The sequence below is a fragment of the Callorhinchus milii genome, unplaced genomic scaffold (genome assembly GCF_018977255.1).
Source record: "Callorhinchus milii isolate IMCB2004 unplaced genomic scaffold, IMCB_Cmil_1.0 Scaffold1, whole genome shotgun sequence".
Classification (NCBI taxonomy): Eukaryota; Metazoa; Chordata; class Chondrichthyes; order Chimaeriformes; family Callorhinchidae; genus Callorhinchus; species Callorhinchus milii.
In genome coordinates this window covers 76,081,757-76,099,911 of record NW_024704742.1, presented here as the reverse complement: position 1 = coordinate 76,099,911, position 18,155 = coordinate 76,081,757, and the positions used below count along the sequence as shown (strand labels likewise).

The 18,155-nt window shown below is 45.2% G+C and overlaps 1 protein-coding gene across 1 annotated transcript in view; it reads left to right on the top strand.

Annotated features, from left to right (window-relative positions):
• Nucleotides 1-5,094: 5,094 nt before the first annotated feature.
• slc4a4a (solute carrier family 4 member 4a) overlaps nt 5,095-18,155 on the top strand; it is a 152,023-nt gene continuing 138,962 nt past the window's right edge. The window contains 1 exon segment of the mRNA XM_007891960.2: nt 5,095-5,204. Coding sequence (XP_007890151.2) covers nt 5,134-5,204 — 71 coding nt within the window. The 5' untranslated portion in view covers nt 5,095-5,133.

Below are 18,155 nucleotides of genomic sequence, written 5' to 3'. Positions count from 1 at the left end.
ACAACATGTCCACAAGTCTACGTGAATTTAACAACCCAAAATGGTATTAAAAGCTATGACTGGGTGGAATTTTCAGTTCTTGGACTGTGAATCAGGTGTTCCACCAACTATCCAAATGACAGATTCCTCACATTACTGTTATTCACAAAAGGGTCTTATGAAAAGAATCGACTGCTGGAAAAGTCTTTGGTTTATAAACTCTGAAGTGTCAAATCCCACACTTCCTAAAAGATTTTAGCCTTTCTTACTCCTAACCAGAGTCTTTCCTACAGAAACAAGAAAAGACAAGAGGAAGTTTCGGGCTTTTCCAGCAGCCTTCTACAGCATTTCTGTAGCTTTCCATTTTTGAAAGGTGAGAATTATTATTTTATATATTTTGTGTCCACCTTATTACTAAACATAAAAAGTAATCCCTCCATTTGCCGTAGGGCCTTTCAACAAGAACTATAGCAACTTACATTTGTATAGATCTCTTCCTAGAGGGGCCGAATGGCCTACTCCTGCTCCTAATTCTTTTGTTCTTATGACTTATGTTCACATGGGGCAGTGTCTTGGAGAGCTTGATGTTGGGAGAATGTCTATAAAGGCTTTGCATGATTTACTGTTAAATGTAGTGACTGTTTTGTACACAAATGTGGCGGCCAGTTTGCATACAGCAATGGCCCACAAAGAGCCATAAAATGAATGACCAATTTATCCAAGAAATGCACACACGCATGTCTGCATTGTACAAAAAGGGGAACAATAAATCAGACAAATATAAACAAACCATGCAGGAAATCTTTGTCCACCACCTATTGAGAAAAGAGCATTAATTGGAAAAATAGGGGGCTACGTAACTTTCTGTCACTTCACAATTGCAACTGATTTTGCCAATAATGAAATCCGATTTCACATAGTGTTGCAGTTTTAAAAGTTTTACTTTAAAAACTTTTTTTTAAAACGCTTGCTAAGATTCCTTTGGGCTTAACACATATTCACAAGAGAGTTTTGAATGAAGAAGACCCTTTGGTCCATTTAATCTTATCCTCCCAGAATACTAACCCTCCTTTCTTGTCATTGCAATGTCAAGTTGCTTCTTAAATGAGTCCAATGTCCTTTCAATCTTCCCGATAATTTGTTCCAGGGGCTGATTTACATGCTAAAGAAAGCAAACACAGAACTATATTTTCAGATGTCAGAGGTGCTGTGCTTCAGATAAGATGATTGGATAAGGTCATGTCTGCCTGTTCAACAACAACAACTTGAATTTATATAGCACCCCTCAGGCGGAGGATGTTCAAGTGGATATTAAAGATACCATGGAACTATTCGAAAGGAGAAGGGAGTTTATCTCTGTGTCCTGGCCAACAATATCCCAGATTAAATTGGACATTCTAAATATGATAATATTAATATCTAACTATTATAAATAAATGTTATTTATATTATATTATACATACAAAATAAAATATAATCCTATGATTCCATAGCGGGATTGGTTTGGGAAGCTCTTTTCAAAGAGCCGGCACAGACCCGATGGGCCGAATGGCCTCTTTCTGCGTTGTATAATTCTATGATTATGAATATGATAAAATTCAGGTAAACATGGCTGTTTGTGGGACATTGCTGCGTGCAAATTGGCTGTCGCATTCACCCACAAAATATACAGTCACTGCACTTCACAGTGTATCCAAATGGAGCACTTTGAGACACAGTCCGGTGTGAAAATCGCTACCAATAATGTAGGGATTGTTATTTATTTTGCAGCGTATAATGTGTGCCACAGAGATACCAGGACGGGTCTAACCACACAAGAGGGCGCTGTGAGCCAAAGGCAATCTGTTCAAATGCAGCACTTGTCCTCTATTTGCTGTGCTCCTGGGCTGCAAAACAGTGTGTGCATCTCCCAAACCTCACAGCCACTTTTATCACGATCGTATTCAAAGGGTCAACTCCATCAGAAACAACATATACATTTGTTTTTATAAATGGCATTTGTTTTTTTATAAATGGCATTTGTTTTTTCGTGTGCATTGCTCGAGATCTGGACCGTTGCCAGAAATTGATGGCCATGGTGTGGGGAACATTGCATCTCGTGGCTTCTCCAGTGAACTTAAGAGCTGAATAAACTTCCAGGCGAGTGGCAGAGTTTTGAAGGTTCGTGTCGAAATTGGAAAGCATTAAAAAAGGAGAAGCGAAACCGGCCCCAGAACCACAATCTCGTGGCTTTATTGGCACATTTCATACGTTGCACTTGACTTTTCTTTTATGTGATTTTATTTCACAAGGTGTGATTTCCTGCATTTTACAAGTTGCAGGTTTCGCGGAGTGGAGGGATTTGCAGTGGGGGGTGGGGGGTGTGTGAGGGGGGGATTGTATAGTCTGCTGTTGAGTCCTCACCGTCTACAGCTGATATGAGCGACTTATAACCCTGATCGATCCTATTGGTGACTGAAAACAAGAGGAGAAGACATTGTAGGAAAGATTGCAACACTTTGAACCCCCTCCTCCCCCCCCCCACCACCACCACACACACACACACACACACACACACCACCACTCTGGTCTTGCCAACCCCCTTTCGGCCAGTGACGTGTTGGAAGGGCAACACTTTAAATGAGGAAAGTGAAGCTGCTTTGTAACTCAACACATTTCACAACACAGACAGACCCACTCTCACTCTCTCTCACACACTCACTGACTCTCACTCTCTCTCACTGACTCTCACTCTCTCTCACTGACTCTCACTCACTCTCACTGACTCTCACACTCACTCACTGACTCTCTCACTCACTCTCACTCACTGACTCTCACACTCACTCTCACTGACTCTCACCCTCACTCACTCTCTCTCTCTCACCCTCACTCACTCTCTCACTCACTCTCACTCACTGACTCTCACCCTCACTCACTCTCTCACCCTCACTCACTCACTCACTCACTCTCACTCACTGACTCTCACCCTCACTCACTCACTCACTCTCTCACTCACTGACTCTCACCCTCACTCACTCTCTCACCCTCACTCACTCACTCACTCACTCCCTGACCCACTCTCACTCACAGACACAAAGCAGCCACACACACACACACACACTGACCGACCGAGTGAGTGAGTGAGTGAGTGAGTGAGTGAGTTCGGCGTCCTCTCTGAGTCACAAGCCCACAGTCTCAGGAGGAGGGGAAGGAAATGCTCGTCTTGTAGCCACAGCCTCATGGTGTGAAAGTCTTGCCGACTCCAAGGGTCAGAAAGCTGGTCGGGGCTTTCACTGTCTCTCCCTCCCTCCCTCCCTCTCTCCCTCCCTCCCTCCTCCCTCTCCCTCTCCCCCTCTCCCTGGGATTTTGACCACTTCCACCCAGACTGACCAGCGGCTGCAGCGCAGATCCAGTCCGAGGTAAGATGGAAGCGGGAGGGCAGAGAGTTGGGAGACTTTTGAAAAAGAGTCCCTTCAGAGATCCGAGTCGCTTTTGCTGCTGTTCCGACACAAGGCGCAGCGCTCAACCCGACCCGTCGGCGCTTCGCTTCTCACCCCGTGTGTGTGTGTGTCTGTGTGTGTGAGAGAGAGACACAGAGAGAAAGTAGATGACAGCGTTGCAAACGTGGTTAGTGTTTTGAGTTACTTGTGTGTGTGTGTGTGTGGGGGGGGGGGGGGGGAGGGGGGGAGTGTGAAACATTTTAAAAAGCGATCCGATTGAGAGGGAGAGCTTGAGATCGCCTCTGCACTAAACCCGGAGCAGAGAGACACCACAGCAGATGCCGGTAACAAAGAGACAGAGAGAGAGAGACCTGTCCCTCAGTGCCTCAGTGCCTCAGTGGAGATGCTCCTCACTGGGGGCCGCGGCCGTGGGCTCCTGTGAACGTGAGGAAGGACAATAGAGTTGGGTGGTGTTGATGCTCATCACTCCGCTGCCACGTGTTTGCATCTCTTCAATCGCTGGGGGGCGAGAGCACAGGGCAGCACAGGGCAGGGCAGGGCAGGGCATCACAGGGCAGGGCAGGGCATCACAGGGCAGGGCAGCACAGGGCATCACAGGGCAGGGCAGCACAGGGCAGGGCAGCACAGGGCAGGGCAGGGCATCACAGGGCAGCACAGGGCAGGGCATCACAGGGCAGGGCATCACAGGGCAGCACAGGGCAGGGCAGCACAGGGCATCACAGGGCAGGGCAGCACAGGGCAGGGCATCACAGGGCAGCACAGGGCAGGGCATCACAGGGCAGCACAGGGCAGGGCATGGCATCGCAGGGCAGGGCATCACAGGGCAGCACAGGGCAGGGCATCACAGGGCAGGGCATCACAGGGCAGGGCATCACAGGGCAGCACAGGGCAGGGCATCACAGGGCAGGGCAGCACAGGGCAGCACAGGGCGGGCGGTGCTGCTATTCTTTCGGGATGTTTGTACCGCGCACTTGCAATGGAAGGGGTGGAGGGGTCAGATGCACACAGCCCCCCCCCTCCCCCCCTCCAGCATGTACCTCTGCCCTCCAAACCGCAAGTGGTGTCAGAGCCCCCCCCCCCCCCCCCGTGTCTGCCTCTGACCGGTATGTCGGTGCTGGTTAATGTCAGTGGTGTGTGTATGTGTGTGTGTGTGTGGGGGTGGGGGGGGGATTACCAGGTGATGGTGGTGGAAAACAATCTCAACAGATACTTCCAAGCTCTGCCTCTTACTATTGAGGGCGCCATAGCCCAACATGTGTCTGTGACTGGGGTGGGGGGGGGGGGGGGGAGAAAGTGAGGACTTCACAACAACATGTCCCCACCCCACCCCACCCCACCCCCGGCTCCTGCTGCTGCTCCACAGAGAGCGGCTCCTGTCCGGGCGGCTGCCACAGTGAGACACCCATCTCTGTCTGGGCTGCAGGAGGCTCATACAGGGCGGGGATGAGGGCAGTGCATAATAATAATAATAATAATCCTTGCATTTGATATAGCGCTTTTCACGTCGGAAAGACGTCCCAAAGCGCTTCACAGAACACACTGTAAAGTGAATTGACTGCATATTTGTGGGCGAACGCGGCAGCCAATTGCGCACAGCAATGTCCCACAAACAGTCGTAGATTGAATATGACCAATTTATTATTGTTTTTTTTGGAGGGATTATTATTAGGCGGGTGGAGTAAGGAAACTTGCCCAAGGTTTCGCCCTGCCTGGAATGATGATAGCTGGATGGCTGGATGCTTTTATTTGGGGGAAGGAAGGATGTTCCTTAGAGAAAACGACAAGGTAATGGCTATATTGGGGGCACAAATTTACTCTGGGTCACGATTTCTTCTGATTTATTAGCATTTCAGATCATCCGGAATTTGGTAAGATTGTCAAATTCAGTCCCACTTGAAAGCTAATGTTTCTTTGTTTTTTTTGTTATTTCTATTATTTCTTATTTATTTTTATTTTATTTATTTCTATTATTTATTATTATTTATTTTAACTGAAGACTGTTTCGAAGTATGGGCCATATTTTGAGACGATCTGAAGAACTGAGAAAAATGAGTAAAAACTACAATGGAATTTCTACCCAATGTAGTCATGTATACACCCACTCAGACCCCGGGTCGTTCTCTCTCTGGGTCAACCTTCTTCAAATTAGATGATTATTTGGGGAGAGCACGTTTGCAGAGCTATGGGGAGAGCGCGGGGGAGTGGGATTGATTTGGATAGCTCTTGGATAGTCAAATGGCCTCCTTCTGTGTTGCATAATTGGTCCTGTAGCTCAGTGGTTAAAGCACTTGCCTTGCTAGCGAGAGACCTGGTTCGATTTCCAGCAGGGCGAAACTTTGGGCAAGTTTCCTTACTTCACACGCCTGATAGTAATCCCTCAAGAAAAAAATAATAAATTGGTCACTTGAATCCACAACTATTTGTGGGACACTGCCTTGCACGTTTCGCCCACAATTATAGTCAATTCACTTTACAGTATATTCTGCGAAGCGCTTTGAGATGTCTAGAAGATGTGAAAAGTCGCTATATCAAATGCAAGGATTATTATTATAATTCTATGAATCTATGAAATCATTCAGAAAGAACCTAACCTCATGCACTCTCCTCTCCCGCACAGTAGAACTGCACAAGGTCATTACACTACAGATGAAACAAACACTACAAACACCCCCCACCCAACACACACACACACAAATAATCCTCCCCCCCCCCACACAGATACAAATAATCCTCCCCCCCCTCCTCCACACCCGCACACATAATCATCTACACACACATACACACACACATAACCTACCTACACATACAAAGGGGATAAATTTGCAACATTTCATAACATCATATCAGTACTGTTATGAAATGTCACAAATGAATCCGCAAAGCAATACACTGTTGTACACGCATTAATGCACCCCCTCAACACAACACCCACTGACAGCACACACCAGTTCTATACATGTACAGTGCTATAGACTGCCCCTATTTACAGTCACACATATACACAAATGAGACTATCCCTTTTCAGTTAATACACCCAACACAATGGCTTACAGTTGTAAACTAGGCGCACGTTTACTTTTTCAACTGTAGAAATAGTAGATAGGCATGGGCACTCTGTCACCGTGATTTCCCAGTGCCCAGGGTCACGTACAATGGTTAGAAAGTAAATGTTATTTACTCGCAGCTATCCTATGTTATTATCAGTGACTCTCTGTGTCTAGTACAACACCGCGATCGCTGTGAGTGAAGTCTGAAGATGTTTCCCCTGCAGCAATATAAGAAAGGTCCATTCATTTATACACAGCACTTTGGCTGCCAGGCTTCTCAAGACAAGATTGCTGCTAAACACACACATGACACAACTTGACCTTGACTGTGTCAGGGAGTTGGACTGTGTCAGTGGTTTGGACTGTGTCAGGGGGTTGGACTGTGTCAGGGGTTTGGACTGTGTCAGGGGTTTGGACTGTGTCAGGGGTTTGGACTGTGTCAGGGAGTTGGACTGTGTCAGGGGTTTGGACTGTGTCAGGGAGTTTGACTGTGTCGGGGGTTTGGACTGTGTCAGGGAGTTGGACTGTGTCAGGGGTTTGGACTGTGTCAGGGGTTTGGACTGTGTCAGGGAGTTTGACTGTGTCGGGGGTTTGGACTGTGTCAGGGAGTTGGACTGTGTCAGGGAGTTGGACTGTGTCAGGGAGTTGGACTGTGTCAGGGGTTTGGACTGTGTCAGGGAGTTGGACTGTGTCAGGGAGTGGGACTGTGTCAGGGGTTTGGACTGTGTCAGCGAGTTTGACTGTGTCGGGGGTTTGGACTGTGTCGGGGGTTTGGACTGTGTCAGGGGTTTGGACTGTTTCAGGGAGTGGGACTGTGTCAGGTGTTTGGACTGTGTCAGGGAGTGGGACTGTGTCAGGTGTTTGAACTGTGTCAGGGAGTTGGATTGTGTCAGGGAGTTGGACTTAAACCTGCTGGTTTATAAAGATTCTGCATTGATTTTCAAATCAACTTTTCCCCCTTCAAAGCGGTTCAGCACAATCGCATTTGATTCCCAATATCTGATGTATTTATCTTCCCCCAAAAACAGGGGGATCGAGGGATCGATCTGATTTGTATCATTTTATCCTTAAAACACATTTCCCATTCGTGCCATTTCTCATCTGATCATAAACCGGATCCTGTCACACAGCACTTGCCAGGGATCAGGTGTGTGTTTTGGGGTTAAAAACAACAAATGACATTTGTTAGTTGTTTTTTTAAAAAATCTCGCCTTATCTTTTTAACACCTTATCCTTTTAAACATCTTATCTATATGAACTATTTTTTTTAAAAATCGTATTTTTCCCCTGCAGACAATGCTACCTTTTAACCAATTTCCGACCCCCTTGCCAGCATCAGAGATAGAGAGAAAAGAGTTTTATTACTCCAATTGGGATCGCATTTGAGTCAATGTGGTGATGATTTTCAGCCCATTGCTGTAACAACACAGCAATGCCTGAGCACTGGGTGTGATGAGAGAGAGGAGGGGAGAGAGAAAAGGAAGACTACTTTCAGTTCAGAGACAGTCCAACTTACACAATCTTGCAATAAGCTAAGGATAGCTTAGCCACCGAGATTCCCAGATTCTTATCATCAGCTGGTGCAGTTTGCATCCGCTAACAGGAGGCTTGTTTTCACATGCACAAAAACTGGTTCCTGCCTGTGAGTGGGAGCTCATTCAAACTAGTGTAGTACACATTGGAGGGGATGGGGGAGAGGAAGCGATCGGGGGATTTCCTCCTACTACAGTAAGTAGATATTAATATAACCGCCTAGAGAGAGCCCTAGTCAAACGGCCAGATGTGCTTAATCTAATCCATCGCTATACATAGCTCTGCCCATCCTGACATAAATATGGATTAAACGCTGTCATTGCGTTTCCAACTCCAGAGAGATGATCACCTGAAGCCACTTTCTATCGCTTTTCTCACTTTTTTTTGAGCTTTAAATACAAGTTTGAGGATTGCACATGAGGCGTCTTTCTGATTCCGAGTCCACTACGGTGCGCTTGCTCCTAGCGGCCCGGGAACTGGAGCGTGTCCACAGGTACAGCAGCAAACTTGTCCTCCCACCCTCCTCCCTCCCTCACAGCCTGGCCTGAGACTGAACGCAGCTTGTGGTTTGGGCTGTGCCACGGTTTGGATGTAAACGCGCTGCGGATGGTAACTGGATCGAGGTGGATTTCAAAGTTCAAAGTTAAACTGGGTTCAGGTTCTGCACTAGCCAACACCCGGTGTACACTGATGTGTGCCAAGTGCGTGTGTTATTTTCCATCCCATTTGTCTAGATGTAGCCAATTTACCGATGTTTTTAAAAACTTATCTTGGAAAGTCTGGTATTTTTACCCAAGGGAATGAAATAACCCCTTTGTGTTCAAGTACACTTGCAATCTCTGCTGAAGGTCAGGGACCTGACACAGATCTGAGGCTAAATTAAGGTGATATCACATGTACTATGCCCAAACCACTCATATGTAAAGGTCGAGATATTTAATAATAATACTTGCATTTTATACAGTGCCTTATCACGTTGTTGAGACGTCTCAAAGCGCTTCACAGAGTATACTGCAAAATAGATTGACTGTGTATTTTGTGGGCGAAATACTATTGAATTAATGCTGCACCATGAAAGTTACTCTGCTCACAGTTCTGAATTTAGCTATTTCAGACCTCAAGGATTCAAAAGTGATGGTGGAAGGAGAGGCGTGAGAAAGAGAGGAAGGGGAACAGGTTGGATATCCGCAGGAAACTGGGTTGGGAATTTGGCAGAGGAACACAAAAGCGATTCACACGTGGCAAAATAGACCTAGACATACATAAACTAGAAGGAAGTAAAAACTTAAATGCAATAGTGTTTTACTACTCTCATAGGTGTATTGCAGATGCTCTCACTGTTTTGCCTAGACCTGCCTGGGTATGAGTTTAAAATTTGATTATTAAATTGTACTTCAGTAAAAAAAAGAGCAGTGTAGAAATACTGGTTCCTATTTTCATTTCCTGATGAAATAATTTAAATTAGCATATGCACACAGGCAGGATAATATTTGGTATTTGCAGTGGAGGAGCAGAAAGGAAAAGGTACATTCTTGAAATGATAATTACACTATATGATGGAATTAACGTTCTGTTTCAGGATTTTTAAAGATATTGCCTCTCCTGTCTTGGGTAGGCTTGAAAGCTGGTGATGTATATTTACAGAATATACTGTAAAATGAATTGACGTATTTGTTAAGCAGATGGATGGGCTATTGTTATTGTGAGTTAATTCTTACTGTATAAGTACTGTGCGAGTAATTCTTACTTTACTATCCAAGTCATTTGAGACATGATATATGGTAAGCGTAATATGCTTGGAAGAACCAGGCAACTTTGGGTCTAAAGTTCTTAAAGCTTTCCACACTGTTGTAGACTAATCCATACAGAATTAATTACTGTCAAAATTTCCATTTTTCTAGTTTGCCTTCTACTAGATGGATGGGCTGTAAAAAAACAATTGGTCATTTCAGTCCACGACTGTTTGTGGGACACTGCTGTGCGCCATTGGATGCCGCATTTCGCCCACAAATATACAGTCAATTCACTTTACAGTCATTCTGTGAAGCGCTTTGAGACATTCTAAAAGATGTGAAAAGCGCTATATCAAATGCAAGGATTCTTATTATTACTAGGATGGTAGAAGGTGAACTAGATTGACCTTGGTCTTTTTTCGTCTAGCAATTCCTATGTTCCTTTAATGAGGAAAATTTTTTAAAAATCCATCTTAAGAATTTAAATAAAAGGGCTCTCCCCTTGGCATGGCCAGTTTATCTAATGAGCATGGGTTCAATCCCCAGCCTGTGTTGAGCTAGCTGATCTCAGCTGAGACAGCAGTATAGACCACTGCAATTGTCTTCAGTTCTGCTGGGTTCACAGAGAGTAATAACAACCAGGGTTCCCACTCTTCATCACAGTCTAGAGGTCCCTGCGAGAGGAATGTTTGTGGAGTTTGGGTTAGGGCAAGGATCGGGTGTGGCTGTCATTGCTCTACACAGTGTGAAAAATGCTTCCTTTACCAATGTTCACAATCAAGGCTTGCGTAATGATTAAAATAATAATCCTTGCATTTTATTTAGTGCATTTTACATTTCGAGGACATCTCAAAGCAGTTCACAGGAGTTACAGTAAAGTGTAATGATTGTGTGTTTGGTTTGCAAACAGGACAGCCAGTTTATGCACAACAATGTGCCACAAACAACCAGGAAGTGAATGCCCAATTTTATCTGGGGGATTTGGGCCAAGACACTGGGAGAAACTCAGTTCTCTTTTTGAATAATCCCATGGGATCTTTAATGTCCAACTGAATGGGAGATAGAACCTCGGTTTAATGTCTCATGTGAAGGACAGCACCTCCAACAATGTAGCACACCCCAACCACTGCATTAGATATGTGAGTTTAAAGGATTATTATTATTCCCACTTGGCTTCTGTTAACCCTACAAGCCAAAGCCCAAATGGGTAGGGTGGTCCTCGTTGGACAAGCAGTAGGAAGCTTTTCAGACATGTATCCTTTTTTTTAGAAATTGTATGAAATTTGTCACAGGATGAGAAGGAAGCGGATAAAACAAACAATAGGAAGAATTTGGAAAGTAGTTTTAGATATTCTAAATGGAAAACATTTACTTTAATCAGTCTAAACATAGTGCGCAAGGATTATTTATAAACCTAATCTTCCAAAGAAAATCAATTACTGCTAAAAACAAATCAAAAAGTAACCCCACTGGATGCACAATTTGAAACATTAACAGCAAACCTTACTTCTACCTCAGGCAGACCTCTAGAATTCAGTTTGTGGTGTTGCAATCCAAACACTTGTTTAACTTTCATATGTTTGCAGGCTACTTTTCTTTTACTGCACTTAATAAATTTTCTGCTAGAGGACTCTGTGTTAATAGTATCTACCTGTCCAGATACACAAATAGAGTATTATAGTACACTGTTTCGAGAACTGATCTATTAATCAAAGTGTTTCTCAGAAGAACAACGGTTCTCCGTGTGTGGATATGGGGGTTTTCTGTTGCAAACAGCCAGCAGGACGACTTGGTTTTTATGAGCATTCAAATATTCATGGATGAACCAGTGGAAAACTTTTTGAATTTCAGTTTTGGCAAGAGCCAAGGCCTGGGAAATCAAGAGCATGTGTTGAGTTACTGCTGAAGTTTAACCAGGTAAAAACTGCTTAGTTTGCCCATTACCACTGTCTGTCAAGCTTTCCCGCTGCTTGTCCACCTTGTACCATCATACCCATTAGGCCTATGGCTTCAGAGTTAATAGGAGCTGAGTGGGAAGAATCCCTATCCTAGTGACCAATTGGTCTGCCCCTCCAAGTTCTGCTGATGAGCCAGGCTGGCTGGTCTGTCATCGCAAGTGCGCTGGAGGAGTGCAGATCTGCCTGGCTCAGGAATTGGCTCACTTATAAGTATAGGATTTCACTGATGTTCTTTGATGGATTATTACTAGTTGATAATAATCGTTGCATTTGATATGGCGCCTATACACTTCAGAGTTTTTCTGTAAATTGTGTAATTGTAGGAAACCACAGCAGCCAATCTGCAGACAGCAAGCAACTCTGAACTGAATGGCCACCTTTTAACTTAGATATTATTCACCAGAACACTAGGAGAGACTCCACCAGATAATGCCACCGGATCTTTGACTTCCGTCTGATCAGACAGACAGGACCTTAGTTTAGCATTTCATCTGAATAATGGCACCTCTGACAATGTAGGGCACCGCCCCTCCCCCAGAAGTGGGATTTGAACCCACAACCTACTGAATCAGGGAGTGCTACCAACTGAGCTAGACTGACACTAGGTTGTCACACCTTCACAATAGTGAGATAATCAAAAGAGCACATTTAATAAGTGAAAATTAAAAGTAAATGGAGATGACAGGGTTTAATTTGTAGTATTTGTTAACAGGATTCCTCAATAAGGAATCTGAGTTGGGAAATAGAGACTCTCTGGTAAGTGGATACACATCACAACAACCCCTGTGAGTTTATTAGAAAGGAGTACCAGTAAGAAATGTTTGATAACACCGCTTAGCATTGTTGAATCTTGTTGTGAATGTTTTCTCTATTATTTAGGTATGTTGTTCAATATTATTTCACACCAGGGAGTGAAGCGATACAATGCTTGCGTCTTTGAGAATATGGTGACAATTTGTGTCTCTTTAATAATAATAGTAATCCTTGCATTTGGTGTAGCACCTATTCATGTGGTTGAGACATTGCAAAGCACTTCACAGGATACAATGCAAAGTGGGGTGACTGTATGTTTTTTGTGGGTGAATGTGGCAGCCAATTTTGGACACAACAGTCATGGAGTAAGTAAGGATTGGAGGATTTGGTGCCAGCACACCGGGAGAAACTCCCTTCTCTTTTCGAATAGTGTCATGAGATCTTTAACATCTATCTGGACAGGCAGACGAGATCTTATCACAGAATCATAGAATTATACAACACTGAAGCCATTCAGCCCATCATGCACATGCCGGCTCTTTGAAAGAGCTGTCCATATTAATCCCACTCCCCCGTTCTCTCCCCATAGCCCTGCAAATTTGTCCTCCCCAAATATCTATCCACTTCTCTCTTGAAAGTTGTTATCGAATCTGCTTCAATACCCTTTCAGGCAATGCATTCCAGATTTGAATAGGTCGCTGTGTGAAAAATCTTGGTTTAACTTCTCACCTAAAGCACTTTTACACTAATAATGAACTGTATACTATTTCATTGAAGGCTAAATATTAAATGGGTCAGCCTTTAAAAATCTCAGTTTTCTCAGGTCAGGTCATCTCAGGTCTCCAAACTCTAGGCTTCTAAATGTAGTAGGTAATGTGAAATCCTGACTCAGGCCTTATTCTCTAGGGCAGATTTAATCCGTCGCCCACACCCCACCTCCATTTCATCCGGCCTATCTGCTCCCTCCCATAACCCGAAAATGTTATGCTTCTGGCAGTGAAACAGTGAAAAATATTGCTTTTGCGACCTGCGGACGTTTCTCAAATAGGGCATCCGGCCCTCAGCAGTCAAAAGATTGGAGACCCTGCTCTGGGGTATCTAATCTCAGTTGATGGGGCAGTGGGCAGTACATTTGGTCCAAGGATCTTGTCCCAGACGTAAATGCTGGAAGCAAATGCTTCTGGTTAGCTCGGGTCCACAGATAGCTACTGTTAACAAACAGCAGAATCCACTCTACTAGGCATGTTATAATGGGTTTGTCATGTGTATATTATATACTAGCTGCACCCATTGCAGGCTTCGCTTGCAGCTAAAGGATCCAATATTGAATGTAGATTCACACACAGACAGACATTTCATCTTTATCTATACTCATCTGGGAGAACTCCAATGGGAGGACTCCTTTTGGGAGGACTCAGTGGGAGGACTCAGCGCTTCAAAGATGTAACTTTGTTGTTGTTGCCGTGGCTTAGCTTCGTCTGGGTTCTTTATTTTGTTCCTGCCACTTGGCTGCATGTGTGCTCTGTGACGTAGGATGCCACAGTGCCACGTCAGCAGGCGCAGCTACCAGGTGTAACTGCAGTGTGTGTGTACATACGCAGGTGCTCTGTGACGCATGATGCTGCCGCGCCACTTTGATTCTGTGGCCACCAGGTGTAACTGCAATGAAAAACTGTAAATAACTCATGAAAAATAGGAGATCCCCAAAAGCAAATCTGCCCATGTCACTCTCAGATGCAAGAACTTTCCATTGAGTTATAAATCATGTCTCTACGTCAATCGGTTATTGAGATCCTTCTTGAAGCGCAGACAGACATCATTGTTTTATTAGTATATCGAAGATAGCTAGAAGATATAAGATAACATAACATGTAGGAGCAGGAGTAGGCCATTCGGCCCTTCGAGCCTGCCTCGCCATTCAATCATGGCTGATCTTCTAATCTAACTCCAGCTAATAACCTAACCCTGCCTTATCCTCATATCCCTTAATACCTTTTGCAATAAGAGTATAATATGAGTGGTATAGTTAGGATAAAACTCAGAATATTATTTGAAATTAAAGCAAGAAATTAGGTAAAGGGACATAAACTTGATGAGATCTAATAAACGATATTCCCAAAATGGATCTGATGCATTAGTTGTAATTTCCAGATCGCAAATATCGGATTGCTGATCTCGCAAATGATAAAGTGCAAATTCTGGAAACCAGCATAAGTCAGAAAAAAGACCAGTGAGCCAGACAGTTTTAAGAGATATTAAGAAAGAAGAAGGCTTTTACCCAAAGCGAGCGATGCTCTGTGGTGCATTTTGTTGATGAGCTCATCTAGCACACGTTGTTACATTATATTTACCAGCATTCACGAGCATTGAGTGATAGCGGTGACACAGTGATATCTGTATGGAAAGATTTACCAGGTGATGTGGTAGAGGCAAAAACATTAAGGCCATTCAAAAGGAAACTGAATACTTTGTGGAGTATGGGCAAGAACAGAAGGCATGAGCTTCGGTAGCTCTTTCTGTTTGGTGACTTTTGAATTTGTGATTATTCCACAGCATGTGACTGAGGATTATTTCATGGGGAACATCCAGTAATGATATCACGGTCATTAATGTTTCAGTGTGAATGTCACGCATCGGTGGTTATGCACTGACATACAGTGTCGGCACTGACAGCTCCTTTCAATGCAAAACTGCCCCCCACCCCAACGAGCAAAAAAGACACATTACAATACAAAAATGGTAAACACATCTGCTTAAAAATAATGGGCAATCTGGTGGCATGTCATGGTGCTAATGCCAGGTTAGAGTTGTTAGCTCCAGACCGCTGAAGCTTTGCTCTCATGATTAATGACGATACCTGAACATCTCAATTAGATTACTAAAATGTAATCACTCCCAGGCTTCTTTTAATCTATATTTAAACATCTGACGCCCAAAAATGCCATCTAGTCTTCTCCTGTAAGACCATTTTGTCTTCCAATTTAAGATCACACAGAATTGTTGCAAATTCAGTCTTAATTTAGAAGTTGGCACTGTTTAAGATCACAGGAAAAAAACTGGCATCCAAATTTAGACTGAATTTAGGAATTTTATCCCCCTTGGGGGGAGGTAAACAAGGTCCCCTTGAAACTGAACTGGCTCCAAGATGACATGCTTGGCAACGAAATGCCAGAATCCAGCCAGTCTTCTGTGGTGGTCTTGGTAGTCCGGTTCCTGAGCCAGGTAGGGCCGCAGTATTCCAGGGCACTGCTGATGACAGCACAGCCAACCTGGCTCATTGGCAGGACCTGGAAGGGCAGATCAGTCACTAGAGGCAGGGAATCATACCACTCAGCTTCAGTTAACCCTGCAAGCCAAATTGCTAAAGGGTAGTAGTATGGGCCTAGTTGGATAAGCAGCAGGAAAGCTCGCCAGACCGCAATATCAATGGCAAACTATGTAGTTTTAGCTGGTTAGACTCCAGCAGTACCCCAGTGCACACTCTGGGGTCCCCAAGCCTTGGCTTTTGCCAACCTGCGACTAATACTTTCTGGAATTAGGTAAGCAGGATGCTTCCCTCCAGGGAGAGAGTGCGTATTACATTCCAACAATCCATCTCTGGGATTTCACCAAACCAGTCAGGAACCTAGGTGTCTTGTTCAACCTCAACTGTCTTTTCTTCCACACATCCAAGCCATGACCCGTTCTGCCTTCCCTCAACTCTGTAACATCACCCGACTCTGCCACTACCTCAACCTCAGGCCGCTGAAACTCTTGTTCATGCCTTCATCACCTCCAGGCTCGACTATGCAAACGCCCTGCTTGTCAGCCTTCCCAACTCCTCCCTCCACAGGCTGCAGATAATCCAGAACTCTGCAACCCATGTCCTCTCCCGCACCAAACTCCGTGACCCCATCTCCCCCACTCTCGCCCGACTCCGGTTCCCTATCCTTCAGAGGATCCAGTTCACGATCTTGGTCCTCACCTACAAAGCCCTCCATGGCCTCACCCCACCCTACCTCTGCGACCTCCTAACCCCCTACCAACCCGCCCGCTCCCTCCGCTCAGCCGGCTCCGGTCTGCTCCATGTCCCCCGACTCACCCGCCCCACCATTGGCGGGAGAGCTTTCAGCCACTCTGCCCCTAACCTCTAGAATTCCATCCCCCAATCACTCCCCCTCGCCCCCTCCTTAGCCTCCTTCAAGTCCCGCCTCAAGACCCTCCTCTTCGACCATGCCATCGGCCACTCCCCTTCCCCTCCCCTCCCTTCTCCCCCCTGACCCCAGCTCAGGTCTGAAATGCTGTACGCTGTCCAGCACTTTGGGACGTCCTCCTGATGTGAAAGGCGCAATACAAATGTAATCCTGTTGTTTTTGTTCCACGTACACATGGAGCTCAATTTAATATCTCATCAGAATGGCAGCACCTCTGACATGTAACAATTCCCAGTACTAAACTGGAGCGTCATACTGGACTGTGTGCAATTACATAGAATCTACAGCACCGAAACAGATGATTTGGCCCATTTAGTCCATATCCTCATGTTCCCAACTGAGCTCCCCCTCGCCCCCATACCCTCTCTCACATATGCTCCTGGTGAGCTCCTGTGCCAAGCAGTAGTTGTACAGTTTGTGTGGGTGTGTTTGTATATGTATGTGTGTCTGCAGTGTAAGCATATGTGAAATTATGATATTTGCATATGATCTATGACAGTGAGCATTGGCAGGTTATTTGACCGAATGGACGGTTAATCGTCTTAACCAAGCATAACCAAGCACATCCACAAAGCCTCACGCGACACTCATTTGAGTAGAAAAGAGACCCAAATGGAATAAAACCAACCATGGCCTGAACTTTTCCTTCCATGTCACAGGTGCTGAAGCGATTTGCAGCAGCCAGCCTCCTGACTTACTGCAGCTCACCCCCCCCTCTTACGGCAGCCCTGGCCCCTAGCTGAGGGTAACCAAATTATATTGCTTCAGGTTTTACAGCAATTCTTTATCTTTACCCCTTCTTTCCCCAGGCTGGGTTATAGTCACTCACTCTATGGTTGTTTGTGGGACATTGCTGTGCAAAAACTGGCTGCTGTGTTTCCCCACAAAATACACAGTCAATCCACTTTACAGTAAATCCTGTGAAGCACTTTCTGATGTCTTGAGACGTGATAAGGTGTTATATCAAAAGGCTGAAATGTTACAGGAAAGATTTGAGTTGTGGCTCCAATTAGAAAGGCTTGAGTCAGGCCACATTTCTGCTCAAAAGCTCCTTTTTAAGTAGGTGGAGTTTCCCACCCACATACTTGTTATCATCCACTAAAGTATTGCTACAACAACAACAGCTTGGATTTATATAGCGCCCTCCACGCCGGACGGCGTCTCAAAGCACTTCACAGCAACAGATCCCGGGCCGAGCCAGGGGGAGGGGGAAGAAGGTGACCAAATGCGCGGTCGAAAAGAAAGGCCTTCAGCTGAGACCTGAAAATAGGAAGGGGGGGCGGGTGAGGCGAAGGGAGTGAGGAAGGGAGTTCCAAAGCCTCGGTGCGTAGTGGCTGAAAGCGTGGCCGCCGATGGTGGAGCGGAGGATTCGCGGGACGAGGAGGTCAGACCCGGTGGAGTGAAGGCAACGGGTATACTGTTGTGAGGAGAGAGGAGGTCAGAGAGGTAGGGTGGGATGCAGAGGAGTGGAGGGATTTGAAGACAAGAGTGAGAATCTTGAAGTGGATCTTCTCTGTGA